This window comes from Gobius niger (assembly GCF_951799975.1).
Source record: "Gobius niger genome assembly, chromosome: 7".
Classification (NCBI taxonomy): domain Eukaryota; kingdom Metazoa; phylum Chordata; class Actinopteri; order Gobiiformes; family Gobiidae; genus Gobius; species Gobius niger.
In genome coordinates, this window is record NC_136858.1 from 22293359 (window position 1) to 22311945 (window position 18587).

At 41.5% G+C, this 18587-nt stretch overlaps 1 protein-coding gene across 1 annotated transcript; it reads right to left on the reverse strand.

The window, feature by feature from the left end:
• Positions 1–967: 967 nt before the first annotated feature.
• Positions 968–18324, reverse strand: loxl4 (lysyl oxidase-like 4). The gene is made up of 15 exons (XM_079559653.1): positions 18272–18324; positions 17251–17599; positions 16344–16642; positions 16045–16259; positions 10774–10812; positions 10488–10701; positions 10230–10407; positions 6851–7005; positions 6603–6770; positions 6279–6441; positions 5957–6200; positions 4894–5009; positions 4630–4766; positions 1572–1683; positions 968–1462 (listed from the first exon to the last, which is right to left on the reverse strand). The coding sequence occupies exons 2-15, from the start codon at positions 17561–17563 to the stop codon at positions 1392–1394; spliced, it is 2424 nt and encodes an 807-aa protein (XP_079415779.1). The 5' UTR covers positions 17564–17599; positions 18272–18324; the 3' UTR covers positions 968–1391.
• Positions 18325–18587: the final 263 nt, after the last annotated feature.

Sequence of the window (18587 nt, forward strand, 5' to 3'; positions counted from 1 at the left end):
ATGGGAAACCCATCAGACTGCTACAGAGAAGAAAACAACACATGTTGTAAAGCAAATAAGTGTGGACCTCTGTTTGGGAAAAAATCTGTGGACTTGTTCAGCAAAGTCACAGTAGCTTTAGAAGATAAGTTTGTTAAACACATCCAGGCAAACATGTTGTTTACTGTTGGGATCTGAAGAAGCCTGAGATTGTGGTTTGTGCTTGTCTCCTAACACCGCTCTGGTAGTAAAAACTGTACTTCAGCTCATTTTCTCCATTTTGTCTGTCTTCCGTTGTGTCAGACATTGCATTTATTTGCACAGTTGTGTAATCTGGGTTTATCTATACAGTTGCTTGACACCTCTGTAGCTCTTTTGAAGGCTCATCCAATGTCCTAATCTAAAGCATAACCGTAGGTCTAACCAAACAGATGTAATTAAAAGGCTTTTTATACGCTCTGAGAGCTCAGCGCGCCTCCTGACCACAATACTGTGGTTTTGTCAAAGGGCTTTTCTCTCCCATCAGTAAAGGCTGGATAGAGCAACTCTCCGTTTAATAAGCAAAATAAAATACAAACTTCAAATATTCATAGGCATCAGTGGAAAGTTAATGCACCCTAAAACTGTGAGCATTTTTTCCCCCTCTGTGGCTAAAAATAATTGTCAGAGATGAAATACAAGAAAATAAAAAATAATTGAGCATGCAGTGTACGTTGTTTGTGAAATCCATGAATAAATAAAGTTTCTCCATAAATAGAACAATGGAAATGAAAAGATACACTTAATATATTTCATTGAAGTGAACATGTGTAAAATATCCTAAATAAGCATTGGGCTTAAATTCAAATACTGACTTCTCACGATAAAGTGCTTTTTTCATGAACTTGACCAAAGGATACAGATAAGATCAAGAGTTTAGCACTAATATAAAACTATATTTCTGCCTGAACCAAAACAACAAATGTACAGTAATGACAAAGAGCACCAGTATAAGCTGAATTTGAATCTTTCAGCGAGAACAATATTTTAGAATATGGTCAAAGTAAGTAAGTAACACCAGGTTTGCATGTGATGATCTGTGTCCTTCAATGATCACTGTCGCTCCCGTTTTCATCATTATCATCAGTTTATCTTCCTGATGATTTCAATTCCCAGTCGTCCGCATTCACCCAAATCTCAGTCTTTCACTGAAACAAAATCTATGATCATTAAAAAAAAAAGAAAATGCATGTTCTCCTCTCATCAGTGCGATTCACCCCAAAATGGTCCTTTCTTCATATGGTTTCTGTTGCATTAGTCCACATCTGTGAAGAACATACTTTGAAGACAGACGCCACGTTCTGTCTTATGTCTCCAGCCTCCCCCCTGAGTGTTTCTGGCCCCTGGGCAACTGAATGGAGATGTGGAGCGTCCTATTCAAGGTTGTTGCTGATTTGTCTCTGATGCTCAAACAGATCCTCAACTTCTGCACTGTAGGCATCCCCTGTGCAACAAAAAAACAACATTACAAACACATTGATGATTTTGGAGACCGATCTAAACCGGCTTAACTGAAAGGATTGTGATTCGCTATTTCAGACGACAGCGCTTACCAACATGGCAGCCGTACATGTACGCTCTCTGGCCGTCGTATCTGCAGCGACATCTCATCACATTGTTCATGAAGTCAGACTCAGCCATGTCCATTGAGGGGTTGACCTCCACCTGAAAATGAACACAGACTGCATAAGTAGTATTCTTTCACCAGTCATTCATTCATATACTAATCCAGAACATAAAGACGTCCCACTGGGAAACAGTTTGCTCCAATAGCCTGTTAGATGTGGTTCTAAAGCAACAGCATTTTTGGCTTTTTACTGGTTATTTGTCTGTTAAATCCAAATTAGTCTTATGAGTGTGTTATATATGGTCAATGTAACAAATCAGTTAAAATACATATAAAAAGTAACATCAGTTTCCCCAGAACAGTAACAACAAAGATAAGATTGAGCTAAAAACAAAATAAAAAGAATAACAATTTTTTTGTTTTGTTTATGTGTTTATTATTTCACTTCTTTACTGGACACGGGTACAGATTTGTGGCATTAATAGATGTTAAATTTTGTTTTTCTTTTCTCAACTGTTCAACCATTGAATCCTGCAGTAGAAATGAGCCATGAGCAAGTCATAATTCTATAAAACTTTCTATGTCACTTACTTTTTAGCACATAAAACTTGCCACATGCATGCCACCAAACAAGTAGTAATACAGGTGAAAATCGGAAACTCGTACAAAAGTTCATTTATTTCTGTAATTCACCTTAAAATGTGAAACTAATATATGATACAGACTCATTACAAGTGACATTTGTTTATTTGTTCTAACTTTTATGATTATGATTACTTACAGTCCATTTTCAAAATATTCTAATTTTATGATTTTTAATTATAACAAATAAAGGCTACATATCTCATTTTGCATGTAATGAGTCTGTCATAAGCTTTACAGTTTAAGTTGTATAACGGAAATTAATGCATAACTATATTCTAATTTCCACCTGTTTCACCTGTATGTGTTCTATAAGTAATGAAATTGGAAAGATATGTTTTCTATGGACATTAATGCTTTGGTGCAGAGTCATTTGTTGAGAATGGGAAGTTTGTTTTTTATCTGAACTCAGTGTGAACCAGAAATGAAGGCTTTGCTTTGTTTTGTTTGCACAAAAATCTTTGTTTCCCTTAAGTAAAGAGGATTGCATAAAAGTATTCAAAGAAGGATGGGCTCTGGGCCACCATAGTTAAAATCTAAGCACTGCAGACGGTATAAAAATGAGCGGTTAGAAACCATGCTATGCAGACACTGACAGTTTGTTAAATTAGTTTGCAGAAAAGTAAGCGATACACTCATTACGTGTCTGAACGTTGTTGTGAGTGCTGGCATTGGCGTTGCTAATAGTGTGTTTTTTTTGCAATGCTGCTCCATAACTGCTGATACAACCGTTCTCTTAATCTGTCCGAGTGATAACACAGAGAAGCCTTTTACTTTAATAGCTGCTCTGTAAACTGCTACACCCACTTTAAGTACAGGTTACAAAACAGCAATGGGGCAAAGGAAGGCGACCTGAACTAAAAAAAGGAGAAAACCTTAAAACATTGTAAATGCACAAAAAAAAAAAATAAAGTCTCTTTTTTTTTTTTACTAAATTACAGCGTTGAAGTGGAAGCGCTTAAGGCTTGTGTAGGGGCTTGTTTCAGGGGAAATCGGTGAATATGCTCAGTTACAAAAGGCAGTGAAAATAAAGACAGACCAGGGGAGAATTCCTTTGTGGCAAATTAGCGGTTCCTAACGCAGAGGTGCTTCATTTAGGTCATTAGTGTACTTCATTAGCCCTGGGTGGTTCAAAAGGAACACTCGCTGAATGCGTCTGCAATGGGCAGGATTAGAGAAGTCAGTCATCATGTGCACTTTACTAGATAAATGGAATAACAGGCAAGCGAGCTGGAGACTCTTGTAAAAGCCGTTTGTAGTTTTCCAATTTTGCAGCCTTGATGAATGACGGTCGCTTCGTGCTTTTTCATTTTGTTTCTATCTTGGATTTGGATTCGCCGGGTCCTCACATGACCTACCCCTTCAACCTTGACTTCTTTCTAGAGCTTGTTCATTCTTTTTTTATAAGCACGGCTACAAAATAAGCACAAGTTCTGCAATGTTCTGCTTTATAATTACATACAAGCAACCATAACTATAAAATGATCAGTGAGTAGAGGCATTTGTATGTGCCTTCCAAATCTATTATACAACAATTAAATACATTTTTGTGTGAGTATAGTGTGCGAGTCCAGCGTAATTACAGAACTAAACGGAGTACACCCGCTCAGACACAGTGCGTAAGCCGCTGTTACACAAGTCATCTCCCACAGCCATAGGGAGGTAATTGGCACTGTGACTGAAGGCCTACTGCATGCCATGGGGATCGGTAGTCCCAGCCGGAGATGGGCAGAATAGGAGGTGGTCTCATTGATGTGTTTTAGCTGGAGTTGCCATAATGACTCGACTGATTAAAGCAGTACTAAGTAACTTATTTACCTTAATAAATCCTTTCCGTAGTCCCTGTGGGGGTAATACAAGTGTTTATGGGATGATTGGAGGGTCTTTCATCTCCCCCTGGTGTCTCTGGCCAGAAAACCATGTTTGCAACTTGACTGCCACCGGTGCGGAGAAAGCAATAAACACTAATGGAATCACGAAGAAGAAGCTAACATGCTAACGGGCAATGCTAACTGCGGGCTAACGTCACTTTAAATAGTATTTACAGCCAAGTTTGAGTGAAAAAAAATATTTCTATTGTATAATTGGTTGCACAGTAACCCTCCCTCCCTTCGCCTTTCCTGTCAGCCTCGTATTTAGTCTCCAAGACAATTAATAAATTAAAAAATCGTAACTTGCTGCTACACCTGCAGTTGCGCTTATGGCCTCTAGGGGGAAGAGTTACTTAGTACTGCTTTAAGCGGGGTCAGCATAATGACAGGCCGATGGGTGGTTGTGGCTTGTGATGGCTTTGGGGAGGTCAGAACCATTTAGGAAAAGGAGAGAGGTTCTTTTATATTGAAGCACTTTGTAAAGTGTCTATTGTGGATTGGGATAAAAGATAGAGGATAAAGGATACTGACCTGGAAGATATAGTCTCCTGGTCGTACATCAGTCATATCAACCCACTGACAGTCAATGTCGTGGCGATATGTGTCCCAGCAGCCCACTGAGATGCCCTGGTCACCCATGTTGTAACAGGAAAATCTTTTTTGAACACCTACCATGAAGTAGAGAGCAAAAATGTTACTTTCTATCTCACACACACATACAGTACTGTGCAAAACAGGGAAGTATTTTGTATGGATAAAGAGAGAGGTCGAGAGGTTGTGTGATTATGAACATACCATCAGGGCAATATGTGTCTTCTAGACAGAAACTGGCCTTGTGTCCCTCTGCAACCCTGGAGCCATTGAGAGTGAGCAGGTCATAATGAGTGAACACCTCGATGCTGTGGTAGTGCCTGACAGGGTAGAGAGGGAAACTCCAGGTGAGAGTGTGCATTTTTCTGCCTGTTCCTGCGTGCGTAGGAGCTACACGAACACTAGCTCCCTATGGCTAACAGCCTGATGACCTCACTGCTAGAGCATGAGCATGGGTGTCACCGTAACACCTCTTACAGAAGCTTGTTTAAGTGCAGACTTGGCCGAGCTGTTTACCTCTTTCACGTGAAAGGAAGCCTTTGAATTACATCCAACGATCTGATGTGTTTTTGTTACAAATGGCAGCGTGACCAGACCACATATGGTCTACCTTGTATGTCGGTAAATGTGACTTGCTCAAACCGGAATGATTTAGACCAATATTTCCACACACTCTTTATGCCTACACACACACCATCTAATGAACGACGACAGCACAGCTTCAGGCCACCCGTAATTCAACAAAAACAATCAAATCTTGTGGTTCACATGGATACTTAGATACTTCTCTCACAAATCTCAAGTACCCTCAGTCGAGCCAATTATAGAATCACACATGTGCCAGGAGCGTATGGATTTGTTCATTTATTTACAGTGAACACGCATATTCCACTCACAGCATGGAACCAACAAGGCTCTATTGTGCTGTGCCTGTTTTGGATATAGAGTGCCAAATCCTTGTCAAACCATTTTGAGCACATCCCCTTGGAACAGCACCTCCTAAACCTGTTTATTTTGCTTGTGTCAATTTGGTTCAAGTAAAACAAATCTAACATGAATTACTCAAGTGTTGCTAATAATGCCCTTGTACACGTAGAGTAATCATGCGAGAAGGAACAGGTGCAAATAAAATATTTTTAGCTGTGTTGCACAACCTCACCTGTTTCCAGTCTAATCTGAAATGTGGTTTCACATAAATGTTTCCTGCTGCACTTTATTTAAGCTGCTCTCATGAGTTATTTGACTTAACACTTGCAGTTGTTTGTACCTGTGACACTGATGCCAGGTCCAGGTGTCCTTGGAGGCTTTGGGTCTAAAATCAGAGCGGCCCAGGTTCATGATGCGTGAGGAGAAGCGCAGCAGGCGCCTGTGTCCGTAGGGCCAGTTCATGCGTGCGGCAGAGGAGGACAGGCAGTTCTCCTCATGGGCACATTTGAGTAGGTGCAGGGGTCTGTCCTCCAGGTACGTGGTCTCCTGAACCAGATGAGCATCCACCACCAGGTCCGGAGCAGCTGAGGCAGAAGAGGTAGCAGAAATATGAGCTACAGAAGGAGCAGAGTCAGAGATTTGCAGAGATGAGTTTGGCCTACTCTCAGAACAGGTGACCCCCGCTGCCTTTGTTCCGCCTCCTCGGGGACAATGCACATGGTTGTTACGCCGACACTGCTGGATAGACAGCTCGGTGCCCACACAGTGAGTGCCACTGAGGATCACATCTGCTGCACTCAGGTCGCCAGGCCAGTACCACGTCTCCTGTATTGCAGCACAGACAGGCTTTAGTGAAGCTCACAGAATCACAAAGGATGCATCTCAATATGACAATGTTACGTCATTTCTTGCCCTTGAATGTAATCAGTTTACATTCAATATATAGTATAATCTAATATTACACACTAAATGGAGTGAATTGCTACCTCATGTGCGCTGGCAGCAAAGCCCAGACCGAGTTGTCGACACACCACCATGGCCTCATTAATGCCCCAGTTTTCACTGCACACAGACCCCCAGCGCCGTCTCCCTCCAACCTCCATCAGCACCTCCACTCGCCCTTCAGATGGGACTCTACCTCCCGCCAGCCGCACCTGTAGTCCACAAGTTACAGCTGTGATGTGCATTTCCTTTTTCACAAAAAACATTAAGAGTATGTGATGTGATTTTGTACCATATGTTCATTGCCCGTCTTTGGCACGTTACATCGCACAGAGGCGTCCTGGCTGTGTTTGAATGTCCAGGGTTGCACTTCTTGGAAGAAGCAGTCTAGGATAGATCGCTCAGTGCCCATACATTGGACATTGTTCATGTGGATGGGTCCAGTGCCTGCGATTCAAAAAAAAAAGCAATAAGTACATGATGCACTGTTAGCAAGATTGACACTGAGCATATTTAATGTGCATATTTAATCATTGTTTTGTGCGACCATAAAAAGTCAACATGCAGTTTTTCCACACACATTTCTATTCATGATATTATCCTTCTTCAAGGAACGAGAAAAGAATGTGTGAATGGCACCATGATTACAATATTCAAAAACACACAGCAAACATTGGTCTGACCGGTTTTCTTAAAACAAAAGGCGGGGACTAAGAAAGTGGAAATAAGTTGCAGTTGAAATAAACATAAACAAAACCACAGAGACCAGAGGCGAACATGGACTGAGAGTGGGCTGAGTTTAGGATGGGTTAAAATGTTGGAGGCAAATTGCAGACTGGGCCAGTCTTTCTCTCTGTTGGTTTTGGTAGATTGCAGGCCTGGTCCCACACTGGTCACAGGCGTGGGTTTACACAGATAAAAAAGTCATCTTTGGACCACTTCCTCTATCAGCTCAGCCACAAGATTCTCTCACATTCCCACTGTTTAAGGTATCAAGGCACACTGAAGACATCCACACAATGAGCATTGACATATGGGACTTAAACTGTAGTTTGTGAAATCTATGAAAACCTAAATTAGTGCAGCCATACAAGTATCCAGTGTGTTTAGCCCCTGCTGTGTGGAGGCACTGTTCTCTGTATCTATATGTAACTGCTGGGTGAAATTACACAGTAAAATAACAAAGTTGGTTGAGAAAGGAAATAGAAACGTTATCCCTGTAATTTGGCCGTGATGAATGCAATGAGGATGGGAGTTACAAAGTTGGCAGATGTCCTTAGGAGTTCAGTTTTCCTTTGACATAAATATTGCAATGCACTGCTATAACTGTAACATGGGTAACACGCTCGCTATGCAATCAGACGGTTTAAGGCTGGCTTACAAGCAGTAATATGCAGTTGAAGAAAAATAAAGTATTTGGTTTCTAGTATTCATTTCATTGTACTGCTTGTTCTACTGAAATCTGAACATTGAGCACACGGCGACACGATTCAGTGGATATGAATATGATCAGATTTGTGACGTGTGCGATACAATCAAGATTCACTTCACGTTTGTTAGAGGATAACATTAAATCCCTATTTATCATACTGGGTCAGGCTGTACATTCGTACTATCTCTGTCATATCCTTGACTGTGGGGCTCAGACGCCCACTCTCAGCCACTGAATGCTTGCATATCAGTATGACACTCCGAGAGGGTATTTATCCCTTTTCTGTGGAAGCATAGACAGACTTGAATGGTAGGACTAGCGCAATGTCTCGAGTTCATGTCTCTGGGTCCCGCACCGATGGTAAATAAACTTCTCCTGTATAAGACATCCAGACTGCTGCCTGTTTTTCATCTATCCCCTCGAACACCATTGTTAATTCTCTAACAACGTTGAACACTTTAAACTCCTCTAAGAGCATTAACATCTGAAAGAAGACTCAACTATGAACTGCTCCACCAATACAAGAGTCACTAGCACTTCAGAACATGTTTGTAGAATTTGTGTGAGCTCTCAAAGACCAAAGTTCTTAAGCAGTCCATCATACTTCAACTACCAAATGCAGATATGTGCGGCTTATGAACCTTTATCTACGATGATCTAAAATACAAGGTTAGCAGGTTTATACCCAAGAAGATCTCCACAGAGACAGGATGTTATGTTGCTGGCAAAGAATATTGTACTGTCTAAATAACTTGTGTGACCATGAAAATTGTGACTTTTGTTGGCCCTAACTGCTTCTTTTTAAGTGATTTTTTGCCTATTGGCTTTATTAAACAACACTGCATTGAGTCAAAGGGGGTAAAGTGCATGCAGAGAGACATTCAGCAAACTGTTGAAGCCGGTACTCAAACTCACGACGCCGAGGATAGAGCAGCGCTAAAGCAGCATTCTCTGCTGTCATGTTAAAGCTTGTGAAGTACTGCAGTGTATTTGCATGCACTGTTCAGTTCTTGTTATCTGATGGAGACTCCATTCAAAGCCACATTCAAATTTGTTGGTCTACCACTCAGTCAACCGCAAATATCGTTATCACGCTTGCTCTCACAGGCCGACCTTCTTATCAAAAACCAAAACATTAGATACAGTAAAACCTGGAGCCGAAAAACACGAACCTAGATCAGTACATTTGAAACAACTCAGTCTTTCACTGAGAGTTTAATTTCAGCTGTTTCCATCAGCATATAGACCTATGTTTATGTGGCTGTCCTGCAGAGGGAAAATTACATGTCAGTAAAACGTCTAACGGGCTACCATGTTATATAAGGGAAGTTGTAGGAGGACTTTGAAGTTGAATGTTTCTCTTAGTAACGTTAAATGTAAAGGATGCATAGAATCGCAGTAGTGCTGTTAATGTGACCATAATGTGGGGGATGCACTTTAAAAGAGTGGTATTTTAAAGTGAGTTTCATGTGGCCAAAGACGACAGCCTCAACTAAAGACGCGTTTCGCTAATGCTAGATCTCTGAGTCCAGTTTTATCGCGCTATTTTTACGCACAATCCTGATAATGAAACACCTTCACTTGAAACGACTGCAATCACTTTCTAATTACAGGTGCACAAAGGTCTAAGTAAAGCCGACGCGTTTCTTTCATTTGAACAGACTCAAATGAAAACCCTTTGAGAGGTTGAACACTAAATTAAGCTGAATGTACACGTTCAGCAGCGTATGATGAAGCGAACAGCCCAAACCAGCAGACTGTCATCCCTTATTTCATCTCGATCAGCATGGTTAAAGGCTACGCCCATGACTGAGCCAGAGGGAATCCGTTCTCACGTTGGAGGGTGGGAACCAGCTGGATTTGGGCCGAAAGTCTGCAGCCTCAGTGAGATGAAATAAGAAAAAGCAGCTCCTCAGAAATGTTTGCTCAATTCTTTAAAGGCTATATCAACAGTGTAACCAAATACTGGGATGCCAAAGATAACCGCTATGGCTTCTATGATGATATTTTGCGGGGCACATATCACAGCTGGCAATGAAGCACTGCATGTAGTTTGCAATATGAGGGCTATAAGACTAACTGCTGTTGAATAGAGATCGTATGAAAGCAATTACCAGGCTGCAATTACTACTTTACAAGATAAAACACACACTCCATGGGTTTTGCTTTAAAATAAAACCAGCTAATCATGCCCACCTCTAAAACATGTTATTGTCTTAATGTGAGCATATGCACATACCTTGTCCCATGAAAGCGGCGTGTAATGCATCCTTAGCACTACCGAATCCCAGCTCTCGACACACCACACTGGCTGCTGTTCTGTCCCACATGTGGTCCACTATCGTCCCCCATTTCCCGTCTCGGAGCACCTCAACGCGACCCTCACCCAGCCTGGGCCCAGCCTTCAGACGTACTGGCTGCAAAGCAAAAAAATAACAGCATTTATCTTATTCTTGTTACGAGACTACAAACTGATGAGCTAACTTTTTGACATTACCACAACTGGATAAGGGGCTTGCGGTCTTCCTGAAGATATCCGGGCAAACTGGGGTCCCGGGACACACTTTACCACGGCGTGTCGTCCTTTGTTGCACGGAGCAGGACTGCGTGGGATTGAAAGCTGAGCGCGACACTCCGACAAACTGTTCTCAGTGCCCAAACAATGCACTTTCTCGACCCAGAACCCCTTCTTCTTCGCCATCAAGCTCAGTCTACGGGACCAATACAGTGTCAGACTTTAGTAGAAAATGTATCGAAGTTTAAATTAGAAAAAGTGGAAATACCTTGTTGAGGGATCGGCAACCTTTGAATCCCATATTTTCCTGTAACAAAAAGCAAAAGCATTGTTGTTAGTGTTGTTACTTGTGCAGTCTTTCATTGCAGTGAGGTCGCAGAGCCACCTTGGTGACCTGTGTCTCATATAAAGTATATTGTAGCACTTGCTGTTGGCTTTATAACCGGGAAACACAGCATGCTTATGGAAAACCTTCAAAGTGCCTTATTAGATTGATGGCTCATACTTGAGATGCCGAAACAGACATAGATCATATAACAGATTATAATCTTATATATGAGCACATAGAAATGTGGTTTTCTGGTAAATGTGGATCCATTGATAGCAAAAGCTGGTATAGTGCCTTTTCCTCAAGCTGACTTTCTGTGTCTTTTTTGTGCTTTATAGGTTTCAGTAGCATATATTACCATCTGGAATGTGGCTTGTTTGCAATCCACAGTGTTTACTGTGTTCAGATTAAATGGCCAGTGAATCATAAGCCTGTGCAGTTAAAGACAACAGGGCTTTCTGTCTGGCCAAGATAAGGAGAAGTATTCCCATGGAATGTAGCGTTAAGTAATATGGCTCAAAATATCCAGCTATAAATGTGTGTATATTATTTATAAACTTCATCTTCCTATACATTGCTCTGTAACACAATAAAGATTTGTTTTTTACGGACAGGATGTTACATCTATAAAAAGATAGAAAAACAGTGGCTATTTCTGAAATTGCTAACCTCCAAAGCCACAGTAAAACAAAAAAGAAATGTTCAACTTCAGTGATCTACTGGTCCCATTTCTGGGAAAACAAGGTTTAACCAAGCGCAATCTCCAAACAAAAACACTGGCACTGCGCTGCTGTGCACATGAGGAGCACCCACCAAAGAGAGATTTATGCCAAGGTTGGCTCACTCACAAGAGCAGTGGAGGAAAACCTTGTGTTCATCTGGAACATGGGCAACACGGCATGGCACACTACCCACATCAGTGAGTCCTTCGACCCAAACACTTGACTTGAAATACTCCATTACTCACTCTATAAGATGCATTCCAGAGCTGTACAAATAGACTTTATCAAGATATGTGTAGACACTCTTTATTACTGCAGAGATTTCAAACTACTGACACCAACCATTAGTTACTTTGCTACAACTAAAACAAACGTTTGTTTCAAGAGGACCATTGTCACCAGTGTTATGTGGATGTTCCCTGAAGTCATGAGCAAAACAACCTTTTTCTGCACATAAGAACTCTTGTGGAAAGTCAAATAAGCATTACTTTAAAAAGGCTTCAACTTCAATGCTTGTAATTCACAAAAACGTTTTTGATGTTTTGAGTAGAAAGGTAATTTCCTATGTTATTTGACAATATAAAAAAATAAAAACATGTAAAAAATGATGTGGAATATGGAATAAACTTGCATCATTGTGATGTACAATATTATTAAAGACATAAGAACACATACATGTGTGAGGCTTTGACTGAAGCTGAGACTGACACGTTGTATTGTTCTTTATAGAGTCTTAAATCAGACTTGTAAATGCAGTAGATGTGTCTACCATGTGGCTCTGCAGGGGCTCACTCTGAACGTGTGAATCCACACACTTTCCACATGAGACAATCATGTCTGACTTGTTTGTGAACTCAGCACAGTCCAATAAACCGATGATGTCTCCAGAAACAAAAAGACAACTTACATCTGTATATTACAAGACTCCTGTTTCACACAAAAATAGAGGCAATGCAGTAAAAGTTCATATTGGTTTTATTTTGAGTAAGTAGCTTGATTGATTTGAGTGAAGTTTGGTTAACTAACAAGCATTTAAAAAGTGATAAATGTATTTAGCCTTTCCCTGCAAGTTTAAATTATCCTGCCCAATATATACTTTAAGTGAGTTTTCCAAGCCATAAAAGAGCCGCCGGCCTGAGTAGAAAAAATTAAAAGATGAGAAAATAAATGAAAGAGAAGGTCATTGAGAGAAATCACACAGACATCAGACGCACAACCCAGACGGGCTCGCTCCAAGTGTCACCCAGAGGCCTGTAAATGATAGCATCATCCCAAGTAAAGTTCAGCCTAGGCCTAATTAAACATAAAACACCATTTTGGCTGCTAAATAACTACAGAGGAAAACAGACAGCTGCTGAGACAGCAGCTTGGCCCTACACTGCTACTGTAATTGGACATATTTCACATAAGCCCGTGAAAATGTGGCTGGTCTGACTCTTGTTCTGTGTGTGTAGGTCTTTCTTGTTACACTCTTCCTCCTGCTTCAGCACTGTCTCCTCTCTCTCACGACTATAATTGAGAGTATATTTTCACTCTCAGCAAAACCCTGGAGAGCCTCAGTCCTGACCAACCTGTAATTACGGCATCTTCAGAGTCCCATCCAAGAGACACAGGAGGCAGCGACGCGGGCTGCTCCAGGATTTCTAAGAATGAACGGGAGTAAAGGTGGAAGGGTGTGGGAGTGGCAGAGAGACCGTGACCATGCATGAGACCATTTCCTGGGAACTATAGTATGTTAGCCTAAACATTGTATTGGTCTTTGAAAGATCATAGTATGTCAGCAGAACTTAAATATGTGTCATAAATATACAATATATAAATTATGCAGTATTCATTTCTCATACTTGATCAATGGCTAGTGCTAAGGCAGTTTGTAATTTTGCCAAGTCCCACGTCTGAACTAAAGGAAAGGGATGGGTTGTAAGCCACAACATAAGGGTAAAATATACAAAATGAATATCAAATCTGTGAGGTGGATAAATATAATACAACCACAGAACAACTTGTACAAACTCTCAGAAAATGGTGATATTGCACTTAGTTAATATTGTCTCTCCGCGGTAACTAAACGCGATATCACCAAAATAACAGGTTGTCACAGTGATCAGATCACAGTTAATTTTTGAATAGTCCTATCTCCCCAGAAATTGCTTAATTTTAAGTTTGATTCATGATATGAGTGTAACATAGGCCTATATAGCATGAATGAAGATGCTGCTGTTTCCAGGTTGCAAAACAACGAATACACAGCCTTTGAAACACAAAACAGGTACCATTTTGGAAGCAAACAAATCATCATGGTTTAGACCAGTATAGCTCCTGAGGCCGCAGCAAAACATCAGGTCACCCTCAGGACAGCAGCCCAGACATATCAAGTCACCACCACCCCAGCCTTATAATTTACACACGAGATACAGACACATGCACTCCAACTATACCACTTGATATGATATGCATAAATACAAACTCAGAGTTCAGATGTGGTTTAGGCCTGGCTACTGAGTGTTGCTTTTTCCTGACCTTGAAGGAAGATTTAAAATAACCAGACTGTCACAAGTACCACTGTAGTTCTCCAGCTGCTATGCAGCCCTGCCCTTTATCATGTCTCTATTTGGTGAGCCTCTTATAGCACTGCAGTGATAAAAGAATTAAAAGAAAATTAAAAGAAGAAGCATAAAAAGCACCAAGCCAGCACAGCAAAAGGTAATGTAGTAATAAACGAAGCTGTACAGCACGAGTGTGAGATGCCTGTGCTTTTATGATCTAAAATATAACTCCTCGTGATGCCCCCCCTTGTACAAGTGAATCTAGTTAAAGCATTGCTGTGTTCCCAATAACACCCAGTTCACTGGTGACAACTCCATTCAAGGGCAAAGCTCGGAGTGATTGAGAACTTCAATATGGCCCTGCGCACAGTCAATAAAAAGTTAGAAAAGTCTATAAAACAAATATGCTATATACCCTTAACAGTTACAGCCTTTCAGCACCAAGAGGAATCTCGCACTCCAACTACAGAGCACATGCTGTGGTTTGTCAGCAGCGTTGAGTCACCTACAGCCAGGCACCGCTCCAGGTCCAGGCTACAGCTGCGACTGCCGTACGCGAGCGGGGCACACGGTCAGACAGTAGTTGGTAATGCTGTGTTAATGTGTGGTCCTAATGCGGTTGAGGAGCAGAACCTTCCCCAAAACCACACTCTTTTTTAACACAAGGAGTGGAAGCAAATGCGTGTGTCGAAAGGGCAAAAAGTCAGGCAATTACATGACAGCTTCCTCGATGTACCGCCGGAGTTTTCTAGGAACTACGTAAGTTAATAACACCTTTTAATATACAGTGGGTTCAGGGAGTATTCATACTAACTGTTGAAGTCTGATACAAAAAGGTTATGTTATTAAAAAATGTAAAAAAGGTTTAAGTTCTGTATGTAAATTTTTGAAAACTCTTCACTCAGGATGTGCTTTTCTGTATCAGGGCTATGGATAGATTTTCCTTCAGCGTTTTCTTTTTCCATATTTGTACAAATATTTTAAAATATCTGCTGTTAGTCTAATCTGTAGATTTTAAATTGCTTGTACATGATAAAATAGGAAAGAGGTCTGTTCGTCAAGCCATGTTAATGAAATACTGATGATGATGTCTCTTGATGTGCAGCGATTTACAGATTAGTTTGGAAAGATTTTATTCTGGATGCCCTTCCTGAAGTGGTCTTCTCAGTTTATTCAGGCTTAACATTAGTAAAAGAGAATGTGGCTTATATTCACACACATTTGCATATTGCAATATTACAATGATTACTCCAAGATGGAAGATATTACAACCACAACCACAACCAACCATCTGCAGTATTTCACCCAAAAGTTGCTCACATGTTATTGTGACAGCACCCATTTAATATGCAAATCAGTGCACAAATGGAAAATGATTACTGTGGTTACCCAGAAAAGTAACATATAAATACGTGTGAACAAATAATGTCAAGTATCTGACATTATACATACAATTTGCTTTGCGGCACCCAATTAGCCTTTTACTTTTATAGAATGATTATGAGCGCCCGTTTTAGCATGGAATATTAGGCATTAAAGCAGTGCTGTAAGTGGAGGAGCTGTAAGCGTGAGATAGCATCTCTAAAGACACAGCACACCGGAGTCAGTGGGAACAGTGAGGTGAGCAGAGGGGATAGGCATTCACAGGGCTTTATGGAGAGGGCAGCGCTGAGCGGACAGTGATTCCTTTATCATCCTTTGGAGCTAAGAGAGACCAAGGGCTAAAGCCACCTCTTTTCACTTCAGAGGTTGCTGGAGAAAAAAGATAAGCCTGACAAAGTGTATTTACACATAGCAGCTCTTAATGGGATGCTACTGTAGATTGTAGCCTCTTATGAGTTGCCTCAGGTTGAGCCGCAGTCAGCACATGGCTAGTTGTGTTAATTAAGGTCAATTACACTCATTTTCACTTGAGCCAGCACTTAAATGGGACTTGCACTTACTTGTATGTTTTGACGTTGTGCTGGGTCGCATCTGGAAAGCCAAGCATCCCACACACAACTCTGCTGCTGTTAAGACTCCAGCCCAAGTCACAGACCTGCCTCCATCTCCCAGCATGCTTCACTTCAACAACGCCCTCTGTCATCAAGCTCTTTTTCTTGGTAGCCATGAGAATGGGACGGAGACGCACCTCTTCAATACGGACCTTGCTGTGACCCTAGGATGTGAAAATCATTGTGTTTGTATTGGTTAAAACATATGAATGACAATAACGGTATTTACAGTGTGTTTCCTTTTGTACCTGGTAAAGGTGCGGTCTGTTGAGCCTTGGTACTTCATATGGATGTCCATTTCCATAGTTTCCATATCCAGGATTTCTTCTTGTGGAAACAAGGCCCTGCCACTGAGGTGCAGGGTTCACATTGGTCCTCAGGGCAGTGTGCCCCCTACTGGCTGTTTGCTCCAACCTGCGCTCAGCGGCGCACACGACACCCAAATCTTCAGAGTGCTTACAGTCATTCACTCCCCAGCCATTGTGTTTGCAGTCCTTCAGGGTCGTCTCAGAGCCATCACAGCGCACATTGTCCATCCAGATAGGACCTAAAACAAAAAAGGGGCTATTTATACAATATCACATTTACTGGGGAAAGTAAGCATTCACTATACTGCCAGTCCCTAAAGTAAAAGATAATTTGCCAAGATTTTTACATCAAATGGAATAAAGGTTGAACCTTCACGGTGTGATACACTGTATACTTTACAAAGAAGGTTGCTGTAGCTACTACTCGTCCAATCCACTTACTCTTGTCTTTAATTTAAATTTAAAAGCAGCAGTAAAGATCTGTATAAACCACAGCAAGTGTTGCACAACTCTGAGCTGTCATTACTCTCGAACAAAGCTCATATAGTTGCCTAAAGGCTGCCAGGCGACCTTAATGACATGTAGACTCCAATTAACTCCAGAGTTATCTTTATCACTTTATGGACACACTTATTTTAGGAATCTTAATTGGTGGGCTTTTCACAAGACCGTACACTTGTAGTTGGGTTATCACAGTCTATCATGGAAAATGGAAACCACCAAAGCAAGGTGAGCGGGCCCTGAACTGCTTGCAAAAGATTCAAAGAGCTAAAGGAACAGCTTGATGATAAAATGACTGAATGGACTTTCTTTCTCGTTGCTTAATGAAACAGAATTATGCTCTCACCCTCTCCTTCTCCGTACTTGGCGCTGTGCGCCCATGTGACGGCGCTGTGGAAGCCTAGTTCTTTGCACACCACATTGGCAAGTTTGATGTCCACCTCATCGTCACACACGGTGCCCCAGGTGTTGTTGTGCAGCACTTCGAGACGGCCCTCGTTCGGACCTCGTTGAAAGTTTCCAGCGAGACGGACTTTCGATGCTGGCGCACGTGGAGATCTGCTCTGCGCTGACGTCGCCCTGCGTGGTTCAGCACGAGTCGAAGTGGACAGAGACAGGAGCAGGAGGACCAGGCCGCTCAGGCACAAGGCAAGATTCATTCTGAGTGGATGATGCTTCTGTTACACCTGGCCGGTCTGTACATTACACAGCAATAGAACACCTTCATTTTTTATAAAATCATGGTGATTCAATTAGATCAATTAGGGCTTGTGGTCCAGGGTTTGGGATATTACACATCAAATAAGCTATTATTAAAATAGGCCTGAACTTCACAGAACACAAAGTGCATATAACTCTTCAAAATGTTTGAGAAGAAATAAGCCCAGCAGAGCTTTGAGTTTTCAATATATTATGTAGGCCCATGTCTTTCGTCAATTGTCACATCCACCTGATCGTAAAAGGCAGTTTTACCAGACTTGTAAAGATGTAGTGGATGCCAAAACGGTTATAATTGACGCATGCCTTTCATGCCGAAGGCATATAATTAAACTTCCAGAAATTCACAGTAGCGTTGCAGTTCAAGTAAATGAACATTCCTAGACGCTAACAAACCAGACAAAAACATGTTGCATGCAGCAACATCACGAGAGGCACATTGACACACTAAATCTCCCCAGGCCACAGTGGGTTACATGCTTGTGTTCTGAGGGTGATATAAGTCAAAGCCTGGACAACTCAAACCTCAGCCGAATATATCAGCTTTACGGAGACCAAACAAAAATGTACAGGACAAATTGCATCCATGTTACACCTGTTACACTTATACATCACATACTTTTTAAATACTGCCAAAAAAGTTGACTTACCTAACAAGCACAATGTGGCACTCCTGGATGTCACAGACTGAGGCTGGAGGAGAGTCAGCGCCTGGAGGAGTGTGGTTACCAAAAGCTGTCCTCTCAATCCACCCTTTTCCCTCCTTCTCCCTATAACCCTCCCAGCATCCCTCCCTCACTCCTGTCGCTGGGCTCTCCAACCAACCCTTTCACATGCTCAGAAGGTTATGCAAAAATAGAGGATTGAGCTGTTACTTCAATGTTGCTGATAGAAATGTGAAAACTGCCTAATTTGTTGCTTTACCTTTTTCAGTCTTATGCCTCGATTGTCCTTATCTCTGAGCCA

What these genes read in the sequence shown, in the direction of transcription:
- loxl4 (XM_079559653.1), bottom strand. Translation starts at nt 17,563, where the DNA reads ATGAATCTTGCCTTGTGCCTGAGCGGCCTGGTCCTCCTGCTCCTGTCT. An exon ending in GTTGCCGATCCCTCAACAAG is followed by an intron (nt 10,702 to 10,773) that starts GTATTTCCACTT and finishes TTGGTCCCGTAG; the next exon opens with ACTGAGCTTGATGGCGAAGA. An exon ending in ACCTGGCATCAGTGTCACAG is followed by an intron (nt 5,010 to 5,956) that starts GTACAAACAACT and finishes CTACCCTGTCAG; the next exon opens with GCACTACCACAGCATCGAGG.